The sequence below is a fragment of the Garra rufa genome, chromosome 19 (genome assembly GCF_049309525.1).
Source record: "Garra rufa chromosome 19, GarRuf1.0, whole genome shotgun sequence".
Lineage (NCBI taxonomy): Eukaryota > Metazoa > Chordata > Actinopteri > Cypriniformes > Cyprinidae > Garra > Garra rufa.
This window is the reverse complement of record NC_133379.1, coordinates 14,565,230-14,580,410: the sequence shown is the minus strand read 5'-3', so window position 1 is coordinate 14,580,410 and position 15,181 is coordinate 14,565,230. Positions and strand designations below refer to the sequence as shown.

The 15,181-nt window shown below is 35.5% G+C and overlaps 1 protein-coding gene across 1 annotated transcript; it reads left to right on the top strand.

Annotated features, from left to right (window-relative positions):
- The first annotated feature begins 653 nt into the window (after positions 1 to 653).
- On the top strand, positions 654 to 12,269 carry LOC141292389 (pterin-4-alpha-carbinolamine dehydratase 2-like). Its single transcript, XM_073824398.1, has 4 exons — positions 654 to 791; positions 3,818 to 3,943; positions 10,638 to 10,718; positions 11,268 to 12,269. The coding sequence occupies exons 1-4, from the start codon at positions 687 to 689 to the stop codon at positions 11,361 to 11,363; spliced, it is 408 nt and encodes a 135-aa protein (XP_073680499.1). The 5' UTR covers positions 654 to 686; the 3' UTR covers positions 11,364 to 12,269.
- The last annotated feature ends 2,912 nt before the right edge of the window (positions 12,270 to 15,181 follow it).

The window sequence follows — 15,181 nt, the reverse complement described above, 5'->3', positions numbered from 1 at the left end:
GGCCAAGAGTTTTTTCTCCTACACTGAGCCATAAATCTCCACTTCAGCAGCACTTACACACACCACACTTTACATTTGTATTCCTGTCTATATCCTGAAGGTTTTTACAGAGGGATTTGTTCATATATGATTTGCTTGATTTTATACAACATTGTATTCCCCCTAAAAATGGTACAAAATACATTGTTTTCTGTCCATTCTAAGTATTTTCTGAAGTATGGAGTGACAAAATGAGATCCCAAAACCTCTTCTGTAAAAACTTTTGACTCTAATGTCAAAAAAATGAAACAAAAATTTTTGAAACTGACTTCATCCAGTGTTTAGATTTTTGTACTAGAAATGTCTGCAAATTAGCGCATATTTCAATAAATAATGCCTCTTTTGCATATATAAACTTAATATTTTAGAAAACTTGTAATACAAAAAATGTTTGCAATTATCAATGTAATTAATCATCTGAGTAAGGTGATAACTATTAGTTAATTTTTTACCCTATTCACCTGCAGTGTCTCACCTTAATTCTGATTCTAATCTACTACCCTCAGAAGAGCTGTTGTGTAAGTACGCAGTCTTACTAGGGTGCAATTTTCCGTTTGTAAACACTCGCCAGTCCTCAGTGCTGTATTGTGATCAGGCGCACTGGGGCAGCCCTTCAGTGTTGAGCGAGCTGCTGTCAGAGGGAGGCGATGAGCTGGTTAATGTTTACTCTGACCTCCAGCCGTCAATGGCCGAGCGCTCTTACTAAACTAACCCGCTGCTATCTGTCTGCAGACGGTCGTGCAGGTAAAATGGTAAGATACGCTCATTTTAACCAAGACGTTCGAGCGCGTGGTGCGTGAGCGCGCTTTCGCGGCTGTGATGAATGTGACGTCGGCATCTGCTCGACCAATCAACGACTTTAGACCAGCGTCTCACGGACTAGCCTTTAGTGCTAATGTTTTGAACGCTAACACGTTCAAGTGGCGAATAATCAGATAAATTAGACTTGGTTTTGGGGTGTGTTAAATATGAGGCTTAAATTCTGTCACAAATGACAAACAAAAGCGGCTGTCAACAAACCGGACTCGAGCGCCATCTGATGGACGCGTTTGAATCAGCGTCGCAGTGATTTAAAGGTTCTTTTTTCTTCTTTAAATACTGTTACCTAACAGAAAATGTGTTTTTATTTAACATTTTGTATATTTAGTTTTATACTAAGCGAGTATCCTGCGTTTTGCTCATTTCCAGGTTCAAATTTGTCCTTAAAAGTCGGTAAACGCAAATTCATAATCAGGTCAAACACACACAAACTTCTATGTAGTTTGCGTTATTTTTGATCGATATAAAATTATATTTTGCTATTAAGATAGCAGTGAAGTGGATTTTCTATCATTCTGACACTGTTATAACCCTGTTCACCCGACAGATGGCGCAATGAGACTTGATAAAACTCAACACAAATTGATCAAACAGTGACTTTTCAAGCACTGATGACTTTTCTTATATATTTATTTATTGATTTTTAATCGTCTATTCATCTACACTCCGAAAATGTATGTAATTCATAATACCAGATCAGGATATACACTACCGTTCAAAAGTTTGGGGTCAGTACATTTTTATTGTTTCTTTTTTCTTTATTAAGAAATTACTACTTTTATTCACCAAGGATGTATTAAGTTAATAATTAAAAAGTTTATTAAAAGTTAATAATAAATCACTTACATTGTTATAAAATATTTATATTTTGAATAAACACTGTACTTTTTAAACTTGTTATTCATGAAAGAATCCTGAAATATAACATCACAGGTTCCAAAAAATATTTGTCAGCACAACTGTTGATATTATCCAACATTGATCTTTCTAATAATAAATCAGCATATTAGAATAATTTCTGAAGGATCATGTGACACTTGAGACTGAAATAACAGCTGATAAAAAAATCAGCTTTTCATCACAGGAATAAATTATATTTTAAAGTATGTTACGATAAAAACATTATTTTATATTGTAAAAACATTTAGCAATTTTACTGTTTTTTTCTGTATTTTTAATCAAATAAATGCAGCCTTGATGAGCAGAAGAGACTTCTTTAAAGACTTACTGACCCCAAACTTTTGAACGGTAGTGTATTCTGGACAGTTTAAAATATGACTTTGGTCACAGGATTAGACAGAAAGGTAAATTGCATGGAATCAAGTCAGAATAATAAAAAAAATCTTAAAATATTATTGATATTAATAATATAAAATTAAAATAATCTGGACTGACTCAGAAAAAAGCACAACTGTTACTGCTGTACTTTACTGATCACTAAAAAGTACATTTTAGTGTCTTAAAAGTTTTAGTACTTTGAAAAGAATGTTACTACTCTTTAAAAGTGACAGTTTTGCACTTTTTCTTGCGAGCATTTATAGTTTGGTGTGTTTTTATGCATATAAAATGTGACCCTGGAGCACAAAACCAGTCTGAAGTATCACTGGTATATTTGTAGCAGTAGCCAACAATACATTGCATGGGTCAAAATTATTTATTTTTATTTTTTAATGACAAAAATCATTAGGATATTAAGTAAAGATGAAGATATTTTGTAAATATATCAAAACTTAAATTTTGATTAGTAATATGCATTACTAAGAACTTCATTTGGACAACTTTAAAGACGATTTTCTCAGTAATTTTTGTTATTTTGCACCCTCAGATTCCAGATTTTCAAGTAGTTGTAGCCATCAGTGAAAACTTTATTCAGCTTTCAGATGATGCATAAATCTCAGTTTCTCAAAAAGGACCCTGATGATTGGTTTCGTGGTCCAGGGTCACATATGGACATGTTCTCTCTTGGTGTACATTTATAACGCACCAATATGTAAATTTAGCCTCAAACCATAAAGTTAATTAAGTTTAGAAGCTGAGTTTTCATTCTATAATCACTGCTAAGCGCTCCCTTTAATTTAATTTTGTAACAATACTAAACACTTTAGATGATTCTATTAACTTAATAATTATCCTATAATTATTTTAATTACTTAAAGACTGTAGGCTAGAATCAGTTATTTTTTTTAATATTAAAAATAAATTATTAAAATATAGGTCATGTTGTAAAAATGTGGTTTTGGTGTTCGTTTAATGTTACGTGTAAAGTGTTCCCTGCAAAAAATGCTTTTCTTACTTAGATTTTCATCTTGTTTTTAGCCAAAATATCTGAAAATTCTTAAATCAAGAAGGACTTTCTAAACCAGTTAAGATTATGTTCTTGTTTTCAGAAAAAACAAGTCAAAATTAAGTGCATTTTTGCTTGAAACAAGCAAAATAATCCGCCAATGGGGTAAGAAAAATAATCTTGTTTTCTGTTTGAAATGAGTTTTTTTTGCTCACCCCATTGGCAGATTATTTAGCTTGTTTTGTTCTAAGCAAAAACTCACTTCACTTTGACTTGTTTTTTTCTGAAAACAAGAACATAATCTTAACTGGTTTAGAAAGTCCTTCTTGATTTAAGAATTTTCAGATATTTTGGCTAAAAACAAGATGAAAATCTAAGTAAGAAAAGCATTTTTTGCAGCAACCATTTTAAATAATTTTATAAATGCATTCATGTCTAGACCACAGAAGAAGGAAGGTTAAATCTGTGCCATTATAGAACATACAACACAGTTTAACCTCTATTACTGCACGCATTAGTCAAGCTGTAAAACAAACACGCATCTGCTGCTGAATCTTAAAACCTGAGGAAAGTTTAATCTTCTTATGTGTTTGTTCTATAATATGACTTTGAAGACATGATCACATTATGTGCAGTAATTCTGCAGATATATGATATTGTACGTTGTGTGTTCAGGCCGCAGACTGGCTGTCCCCCGGCGAACGCGAGCAGTTCCTCATGGAGCTCAAGGCCACCGGATGGGTGGAGGTGGAGGACCGCGACGCTCTTTACAAGGAGCTGCACTTCAAAACCTTCAACCAGGTTTGCACTGCAGACACCTAGACCTCAGTTAATGAACGCAGAGCATCTGTAGATGTCGCTGCCGCTGCCGCTCTTCTTCTCCGGCAAACAGAGCCGGACGCCAAACTCAGAGTCTCTCCAATCCAGTGCGCTTTTTCAAACAGGCCTGAGTTTGTGTTGCCGTTCAGGGCCGTTGTGCTCCAAATGGCTTTTACAGAGAGACGCAGAAACGCCTCAAATCCCACTCGCGCTTTATTAGTTGCAGGTGTAAACCGAAGCACTTTTTCTGGAAAGCCTTTACTCAAACCCTAGTTGAGGAGCCTGTGTTTTGATGGCTGGCTAAAAGACAGTAGATACTAAAGAAATAAAAATAAATAGCTGTTTCTATGTGAATATCTGTTTAACTGTAATTAAAGCAGTCTTCAGTGTCACATGACCCTTCAGAAATCATTCTAACATTCTGATTTGCTGCTCAAGAAACATTTCTCATGGGTAGAAAGTTCAACAGAATTTTTATTTTTGATACTTTTCTAACATTATAAAAGTCTTCACTGCCACTTTTGATCAATGTAATGCGTCCTTGATTAATAAAAACATTAATTTAATTTGAAAAATAAATTACACTCTGAAGCACTGGTTTGCAGTGTTACTTTTAAAAGTAATGTGTTACAATGTTGAGTTACTCCCTAAAAAAGTAACTAATTACGTTACTTTTTATAGAAAGTAATGCATTACGTTACTTTTGCGTTACTTTATAAATCTGGGCAGGGCTTGTTTGTTTTTTAATATAAAAGTTCTATTTTTGTCAAATGTAAAAGCCTTTTCACACCAAAAGCCTCAGGCTTAGAGAAAAGTAAATTGAGGTCTGTACAGTAGACCGCAGAAGAACAAATGTCAACTCTTCAGCAATAAAAAAGGAAAACAAATGTTAGATTATCTTGAGTAATTTTTGTTTATTAGTATGGATGAATTGGATCATCGAAGGTCGGCAGCAAAGACATCGGTTAAAAAAATGGGATTAAATACATAAAGGATATTTGTGTTATTGAACATATTTAATTATTGCAGGTTTGCGTTGAATGTCACTGTTTTTATTCATTTTGAAGAACACTGGATCTGTTTTTTAGTGAGTGAGATGAATTAATGCATGTTCACATTTATTCTAGAACTAAAGGAACTTACTCACAATTTCTCTCAACATGGGGGAAAAGTAACTGGCGTTACTTATTTGAAAAAGTAACTCCGATATTTTCTTGTCAATTAAAAAGTAATGCGTTACTTTACTAATTACTTGAAAAAAGTAATATTATTACGTAACTTGCGTTACTTGTAATGCGTTTAACCTCAACACTGCTAGTATATATGTGTGTGTGTGTGTGTGTGTGTGTGAAACGCACGTCTCAGTGTTTGTAGGCCTCGGCCGCTCTCTCTCTCTCTCTCTCTCTCTCTCTCTGTGTCTGTCTGTCTCTCTCTCCCTTCCCCCTCAGTCCCCCTCAGATGTCAGTCTGTATTACCGTGAGGCAGAGCAGAGCTGTTCTTGGCAGCAATTGAAGTTTTGATCAAAATGATTTCTTTCACAAACAATCAGATTGGTTAAAATGTTTCATGTGCCTCAGAAAAACCACTAACTATCCCATCAGTCTCTCTGTTTCTCTTTCACGCTGTCTTTTGTTCACTTTGTTTGCCTCTCCTTGTAATAGTGACCTCACGTTTTTCCATTTGCACATCTCAGTCACTCTCGTTCTCTCTTTTGCATGTAGTTCGCTTTCGCTTTCCTTTGCTCTGGACCTTAGCTGGCGCAGATGACGGACGCCCACGTGAACTGATTTCTGTCTATATTCAAAGATATCTCGTTCAAGTCGAGAGAAAGATGCGTTCTCTAATTCCAAGTTGAAACAGAAACACTGTTTTTGAAGTGCAGGTTATCTCTGATCCAGAATTATTTCTTTATTTATTTTAATCTACTTAAGGGTTTCTGTTGTTCTTAAAAACTCTAAATTCAGAAATTAAAGCCTGAATGGTTTTAAATCACAGCATAAATTCTTACATTTATTAAGACATGGCATTAATATTGCATGCACTGCAAAAAAATGTTTTCCAGTGCAAATATCTAAACATCCCTAAATCAAAATGCACTCGCTGGCGGTGGAAAAGGACGATATGAAGTCTTGTTTTCTGAGCAATTAATCAAAATTAAATGAGTTTTTGTTTGAAGAAGAAACATCAGTCAATGAGAAATGAAAATGCCAATTAAGCCGATGAACCGTTGGCGGATATTTGTTCTTGTAATCATAACTCACTTCATTTTCATCAGTTTCTAATAAAACAAGACTTCATATCTTATGTCATTTTGTTTCTCCAGAGACATCTCCAAAGGAAAAACGTCACTTTTTGTGGTGTGATCAGAAGATTCACTAACAGTTATTTCCATATTCTGGAGTTTGTGACAAAAAGCAATTGAGATCTTTTGGAAACTGTTTGGAAGCATTAATAATTCAAGACGTTTACATTTAGAGATCTTATTGACGTATTATGTTCCAATTTCTTATTATGCCTTTAACCTTTATTTAAACCTGCAGAAACCCTTTATCAGAGCCATTGCAGTGATGCACATCTCCATTGAAATCTGATGGGTTTCAGAACGCTCTAGTTTTGAAGGCGGTGCGGAATCACACTGCAAAAAATGCTTTTCTTACTTTGATTTTTTTGTCTTGTTTCCAGCCGAAATATCTAAAAGTTCTTAAATCAAAAGGGATTTTCTAGACAAGTAAAAATTGTCTTTTTTTTTTAGAACAGCCAAGGCAAAATTAAGTGTTTTTGCCTGAAACAAACCAAAATAATCTTGTTTTCTTACCCCACTTGCAAATTATAAAAAATAACTCAATTTTGACTTTTTTTTTTCTGAAAACAAGAAAATATTTTTTGCTCGTCTAGAAAATCCATCTTGATTTAAGAATTCTCAGATATTTTGGCTGGAAACAAGACAGTGTTATTTGCAGTGCAATAGGCACATCAGTTTTTCTAAGACAGGACAAACTCTCTTGACTTTCATATAATTGAAGTGGCCACAAATTTGCGTCCTCAAACAAAACCAAACATTGAGCCACTGATGTGGAATAAATGATCAAACTCTGAGATTTAAACAGTCAAACTATGATCAGCGCTGTGTTATTTAGGAGAACACGATATGGAGCTGATTGGCAGCTGTTGGCATCAGGAGGGCCGGGGCCCTTAGAAGAGCCGTAATCAGGCTCATTTATGCCGGGATGCGCCATCGGCTCTCTTCGAGACGTCCGAAGCCTCCGTAGCCCAATCTGTGTGCGAGCGAAAGCAGAAAGCTGATCAGTAAATGGCAGCACATGTGTTTGGGAGAGCAGCACTGCATTGGAAATGCCACCCCGACGTCCAAATGGGCTCATCCAGTGTTTTATGACAATCATGCCGTAATAACACAAAATGCCCCTAAAGTGGCGTGCGGGGAAACGTGCGGCGGTCCCGCGGTGGTGGTTCTGATTATTCGAGATGAGGGCCTGTAACATGTCAAGACTAATTACCCGCTTCTGACAGAGCGAGCGAGGCTTCGGCCGAGGCGTTGGCTGCACACAATACAAAGCAAACAAAAGACCCCGACAACCTCCGTCCTTGACCTCTGGTGAAGCCTATTAGAGCTCTGTGTGCGTATTTAATGTGGAACAACACGAGGTTGTGAAACCTTGTTTGATTCCGTGTAGAGCTCTGATATGTCACAAGCTTCGGAGCGGTTCGCTAGTGAAAGCTTATTTTGTTGTCATACGCCGACTTGTTTTTGCCTGCCAGAATCGAAACGTCAAAAAGGAAATGTTTTGGTGATCATTAACATGCCCTGCTATTGAATAATTGCCAATATTCCTAATGAAAGTTGAGCAAAAGCAGACGGAGCGCCGAAATTGCCGACGGAGTCGAGTTGCAGGATTTTGTCAATCACTTTAAATGGATAACAGGACGGTTTGCTCGATAGCCGGTTTGATAAAACAGCCAATTGTGTTACATCATGTGTTCCCCAAATTACTTACAATATACGACACTCGTAATTTCCTCCTCCTCTTCTTTTCAAACTACTCCTGTTTCATTACGAGAGAGTTTGGCCAAGCCCACAGATTTGTCTGCAAAGGCTTGTGTACAATGGCGGTTCAGTTGACTTAATTAGCTAAGGAAGTATTTAAAGGCTTAATTGAGATTGCATTGGGAAATTGCTCTGAAATAGCCAGTGCGTTTTTTTTTTGTTTTTTTTCACCGGCGGTTGAGCTCCAGCGAGATCTTAGCCGCTAGAATAACCGCGCGCGGCCTCTGATTGGAGGACGCCGTAACTCTGTCATCCTCCAATCTGGGGTCAGCTAAACATCTGAGGTCGACTAGTCTCACTATTTAGATTGAGACTTCCTATGTGGAATCGTACTGCATAGTTTTATAAACTGAAACAATCGCTGTCGTGGACTTTGACAAAGCATGGATATGTGCAGAATTACTGCATTTAAACATGTATGCCTTAAGTTATTTAAAATATATTCCTTTATAAAATGGGTATTTAAAGTAATTGAGTTAATAATGTTCAGCGTGTGCTGTTCAGTCAATTGTGGCCAATTTTGTTTTATTTTATTAGAATGGTACGAACCATGGTAAAGGTTTTGGCACTTGCTGTGTGAACACACACTCTCACACACGCACGCACACACACACACACACACACACACACACACACACACACACACACACACACACACACACACACACACACACACACACACACACACACGCGCGCGCGCAAACACACACATAATCATGGACATGATTTGAAAAGGTTCAATGGTCCTGAGTCACACTTGTATTGTTCTTTCTCAAAAATGATCACATTGGAAATGAATGGGAATTGAATTTCATCTAGTGGAAACGTTTGGTACTGCGCCCAAACAAAACCTCACCGAAAGCTCTTTTTTTGTTTGAGATATCAAATTTGGAGCACAACTTGTTTAGATTTATGTCTTTGATTTGCGAGCAGTTTTCGAGTGAAACGTGATTTAGAAAATGTTTACTTTTAGCCTTTTATAACTCATTGTAAAAGTAGTTTTGATGCATGAATGCACCTTATATTGCGTTGTATGATCTCATGAATAATTGTAACCACAGTTATTGCATCTTTAGATAAGTATAATGCATTTAAACCCATGATAAACTAACCTTCAAACATTAGAATCCATTTTAACTTGTTATAATTATGTGATAAATATATAATGCATTGCAATGTACATTATGAATACTTTTATTATGTCTTGTGCATGAAGAGTTTAAGATGTTTCGTGTATTTTTCATATCCAATTTCGAAAAGGTATTTTTGTATTAACAATAAACTTGTCTATACACTGCTGTTCAAAGGTTTTTTTAAATGAGTTTCTTATGCTTATCAATGCTGTATTTATTTGATCAAAAATGCAGAAAAAAAAACATGATTTCGTGAAATATTATTGCAATTTCTAATATTGGTTTCCTATTTTAATGTACTTTAAAATATATTTTTTCTTGTGATGCAAAGCTGATGTTTCATTTTCAGTCTTAAATCATTCTAATATGCTGATTTATTACTAGAATTATCTGCGTTGGAAACAGTTGGAACCTGTCATTCTTTTTTCAGGATTCTTTGATGAATAAGAAGTTAAAAAGAACAGCATTCATTCAAAATAGGCATGTTTTCTAACAATATAAGTCTTTGCTATCACCTTTCATTAATTTAACACACCCTTGCTAAATAAAAGTATTCATTTCTTCCAAAAAAAAAAAAAAAAAAAAAAGAATAAAAATTTACTGACCCCAATTTTTTTACCGGTATAAATAGTTATTTAAAACTTTTTATTTATTAAAAAATCCTGAAAAAAGTATCACAGGTTCCAAAAAAATATTAAGAAGCACAACATTTTCCAACATTGATAATAAATCAGCATATTAGAATGATTTCTGAAAGATCATGTGACACTAAAGACTGGAGTAATGATGCTGAAAATTTTATTACAGATATAAATTAAATGTTAATGTATATCAATATAGAAAAACATTATTTTACATCAAAATATTATTTTACAATATTATTATTTTTTCTGTATTTTTGATCAAATAAACACAGCTTTGATGAGCATCTTCTTAAAAAAACATTAAAAATCTTACAGATTCCAGACTTTTAAAAAAAGGCACTGTGTAGCTTACCTCTATAACCTATCCTTTTAGTAATCCTTTTTGTTTTAGTTTAACTTTTTAAAACTTGTTTTCACTTTAGCAAAAATCTGCCAAGTGTCTTCTTCATGAAACACCAAACTTAAGTCTGTGCTCATTCAATTATGATTTATGACAGTTTAAGTTGGAAATTTAATTTTCTGGTCTATGCAAAACAAAAAACTAAAAAAAAACAGTAATGAATAAAACATAACTATTGCATAAATATACTTTAGCACCATAAAATATACCTCTAAAAATCAAAATATTCTTTAAAAAAAATTTAAAGCATGGATGAAAACCTGTAATTTTTGACCGGCACACGAGCAGCACCAGAGGGTGTGCATTATTTAGTGTTGATCATCTAGTGACCGCTGAGAACCTGTCTGGTGTAAAGCTGTGGTGCGTAAACTGTGTGTTAGATGAGTTGAGTGAGTCCAGTGATCTTCCAGCGCCGCGTCTGTTTTCTTTTCCTCAGGCGTTCGGCTTCATGTGTCGAGTGGCTCTGCAAGCAGAGAAGATGAACCATCATCCGGAGTGGTTCAATGTTTATAACAAGGTAATAACTTCAAACCCGGCCTCGTATTTCTCACTCTCGAGCAGCCGTTTATAATGTTTTTCCAAATGTTTAACATGAATACAGTGTGTTTAAAGTACATGAGAGGCCACACACATCAGGCCTTTGAAAGTGTCACGTTTGCACGGCAAACAATCGCACTACGTAGTGTGCTAGCTCACATTTCACGTCGGGCCGAGTGAGAAAAGCGGAGCGAGCGCTGGGACATAATCCTGACGATCTGTAGTGGAAATTGTCTTTGTGAAATAAGCAGAAGTGGTTTAGTAAATCAGCTTACTGTGCGGTCGGCCGACGGCAGTCCTGTCCTTATTAAAGGACAAGCTTGGGCTGTTCTCAACACTGCCGCCCTCCAGCGCAAAGTTAGAGGACAGAACTGTGTCCTCAGCAGAAAAATAAAACTAGCATTTACTGTGATAACATGATTAATAAAAAGTAGAGGCCCCAAAACAGAGCCCTGAGGAACACCCCTAGTAATCTGTGAAGGTGCAGATTTATCGAAAGATCAAGACTGAATTTCTGGCTTTCTTTCAGGTCCAGATTACTTTGTCAACACACGACTGTGGAGGACTGTCAAAGAAGGACGTTCGACTGGCCAAATTCATTGATAAGGTGGCTCTGTCCTTGTAGCAGCTCCTCCTTCTGGAACTTATGCTCATTATCAATATTCCAAATCTTTTGTATTGTATTCACAAAGAGGGAAATTCACACAGATCATTTTTCTTATTCGAGTTGATCCATTTCATATTCATTAAATATCCGAGATCATTTAAAATGATTTGTTCATGCACATTTTTACGTGCATTAAAAATGTATAATGTCAGTATAATTCCTCATACACTAAACTTCTAAATAGCAATGAATGTCTGATTATTGCTGTGTGCAGTGGGCTGGTAAATTTACATCTTCACTTCTGTATCGACAGACTCTTGTTCTCTTGTTCTCTATGCCGTTTGCAGCCCTTCAGACTGAACATATACACTCCCTGCAGTTTAAGATGATCACTTCACGGTGATCTGTTGCACAATAGAAAGTACTGCTCTCTACATGGGCAGCACTAAGGCAGTGTCCCATCTGAAATGGGTCGGTATGAAGGCAGCCACACAAATAGGCTCCTAATTCGTGCTCTCAGGCTTAGAGAAAAGCAAATTGAGGTCTGTACAGTAGACCGCAGAAGAAAAGATGTCAACTCTTCAGCAATAAAAAAAGGAAAACCAATGTTAGATTATCTTGAGTCATTTTTGCTTATTAGTATGGATGAATTGGATCATGGAAGGTCGGCAGCAAAGACATCGGTTCATAAAATGGGATTAAATACATGAAGGATATTTGTATTATTGAACATTTAATTATTGCAGGTTTTCGTTGAATTTCATTGTTTTTATTCATTTTGAGGAACACTGTATCTGTTTTTTAGTGAGTGAGATGAATTAATGCATGTTCACATTTATTCTAGAACTAAAGGAACATCTTACTCACAATTTCTCTCAACATGGAGACAGGAGAGCTTTTAATCAATAAATGGCGGAAAAGTAACTGGCGTTAGTTATTTGACTTATTTTCTTGTCAATAAAAAAGTAATGCGTTACTTTACTAGTTACTTGGAAAAAGTAATATTATTACGTAATTTGTGTTACTTCTAATACGTTACCCCCAACACTGTATGTGACCCTGGACCACAAAACTAGTCATCAGGGTCATTTTGTTTAATTGAAATCTGAATAAATAAGAGTTCCATTGATGAATGGTTTGTTAGGATAGGACAATATTTGGCTGGGATGCAACTATTTGAAAATCTGCAATCTGAGTGTGTAATAAATTTTAATATTGAGAAAATCGCCTTTAAAGTTGTCCAAATGAATATTTTTTGATATATAAAAAAATTAAGTTTTGATATATTTACAGTAGTAAATTTACAAAATATCTTATCTTTGCTTATATCTTCTATCTTATCAAAATATGATCTTTACTATTCTAATGACTTTTGGCATAAAAGAAAAATCGATAATTTTGACCCATAGAATGCATTTTTGGCTTTTGCTACAAATATGCTCCAGGGTCACATATGGGGAGTTTTTTTTAATCAGAGCTGTTTTTATCAATGCACTGCACAATAAAATTAATTTGACATTTTTTACTGGTCACAGTGCATTCTGGAATTGAATTAAATTGTTGATTAAATCGTTTTTGTGATAAATTGTGGCATGTTTACATGCAGTATGCTTGCTAAAATAACCTGTTCTACATTCAAACCAATAACCTGGCAATGCAAAAAAAAATGTTTTCATAAAATCAGGTTATTCCTCACTAGTGATGTCATAATGTAATGATTTGTGTACCAAACTCCATGCGTTTCATTTGTAATGAGAGCTGATGTTAAAATCCCAGAGTACTTCAAAATGTCAGCAGGCGACTTGAACAGACCCATATTTTCCTTTTCATTTTCTCAGCATGCAGCATTTTGGCTTTTTTAGCACATTTACTTGGGCTACACAAGACGACAACACATTTTCATAATATCATGGGATGAGAGCGAGTGCACAATATGTATAAGGATGACTTCCTTCATATAGACATGTGCACCTCATGCAGTATGGCAGCCAGAGCTAACCCTGACATGAGCCACAGCAGAAAACACCAGGCCTGATTGGTGGGAAGCGTATGGCTCTGATCAGACTTATGACATTTGAAACTGATAATTAGATTTTTTTAATTTTTAATTTTGTATTAGTAAGAGACATTTTAGCATTGGTAATAAAGTGAATGACTGAATAACACGTGCAGTTTCATGTTTGCGGTTTTCGTTTAAAATTATAGCATTTCATTCTCATTTTGAAGATTAAGTAATTGTAAAAGAGACTAAAGTTAAAAAATGATAAAATTGAAATTTCTTTAACCATTTAACCATTAATTATCATGCAATATTAATTTTGTTTGCGGTGCAAAACAATTTTATGAAAATGCTGTGGCTTAAAAAATGACCATAAAATACACAACAAATGCACCATAAAATGATCATGAAAGTATTTAATTTGTGTGCTGTAATCTAAATATCTGCTTTGCATGTGATTGCTTTGCGTGAGGACCAGATCCAGACCAGCATTACATTTTCCCACTTTAAAGTTTATTTCACACATTTTATTTTATTTTTTTACATTTAATAAAACATTTGGTATTGTTATTTTTATGTGAGGACCGATCCTCTTGATACAATGTATCACAAGTGATCATACTTATGTCCACATATGCCAGCATGGTGCTAATGTCTTCTCTATTACTATAACCATGGAATAACTCCACAAACACACAAAAAAATCTTGCTAACTTCATTTAACTTTGTTTTGTAAAACCGCTACAGTAGACTATAAAGTGCTAATTTTCCACTGGTGGGTTGCTCTCATAATTGCAGTTTACTCATCTATGATGATTTCTACCTCTGAAAAGGTAGAAAAGGGTCTGTTCAGGTGTGTAAATTATTGGAGATAGTCACTGAGTTGTTGGTATCCACCTGTATCAGCTATCAGCCCTGCTGAAAAAAAACAAAAACAATAGACACCATCACAAAATTTGCAATGGTTTTACTGGTTATAATGGGACTTGTATTGGTTTTAATGCACACTGTAATGAACTCTGTGGATTTCTACTGGTAACTGGTCACCTATTCTATTGATGGTTTGTTAAAACCACAAAATCCTAATAGAATCTGCCGCAAACACACTACAGAAACTATTTTTTATGGTTAAAATTTGATGGTTTGTAATGGTATGTGTAGTGAGAACTTCTGTGATGTTTTCTATTGTTGGTTTGTTTTCCAGCAGGGATCACTTTTAGTGTCCCCATTGGTGGTCACTTCGCTGCTCATCTGTATTAAGTTGAGCTCTGCTTTGTTCTATTACCAAAGGCTGATCTAATGAACTCACACTTTACTGAAGGCTACTGCACCAGTACTTGACAAAAACCTTGCATGCTGTGGTAAAACATAGCTAGGTGTAGTTATCAGTAGAAAACATCATCTTCACGAAATGTATAGTCTGGCGTTGCTTGCAAGAATAGTATTTCTTGGTCCTGGAGGTCAAATGTTGTGGTGTTTGGCGACTAACCAGAGCAGTCAGATATCTGTGAATCAAGATAACAAGGTCAAAGCAACTCCTACATCATGACCGTCCATTTAAGTTCATTCTACTGGGTTAAATTTCAACCCCTAACCGCAATGGTCTTTCTCTCCAGTCTCCAGTAGGCCTGTGTAATAAACAAAGTGTGCCTTCTGTGGTCCAGGTCCTCCGATAACATACTGGCTTCGTCCCCAGAGCTGACCCAGGGCATCCATATGTTTGCAGCGAGCACCGCGCAGGTTATTGAGGGTTTGCCATGCCTCTGTCAAAAGAGATTTCTTGAGAAACTCTGAAGAAAAGTTGATGCTTACCAGACTGGAAATGGTTTCAAAACTA

Coding starts and splice junctions, on each gene's coding strand:
- LOC141292389 (XM_073824398.1), top strand. CDS start 687: ATGAGCTGGTTAATGTTTACTCTGACCTCCAGCCGTCAATGGCCGAGC. Junction 792..3,817: donor ACGGTCGTGCAGGTAAAATG/GTAAGATACGCT, acceptor TTGTGTGTTCAG/GCCGCAGACTGGCTGTCCCC. Junction 3,944..10,637: donor ACTTCAAAACCTTCAACCAG/GTTTGCACTGCA, acceptor TCTTTTCCTCAG/GCGTTCGGCTTCATGTGTCG.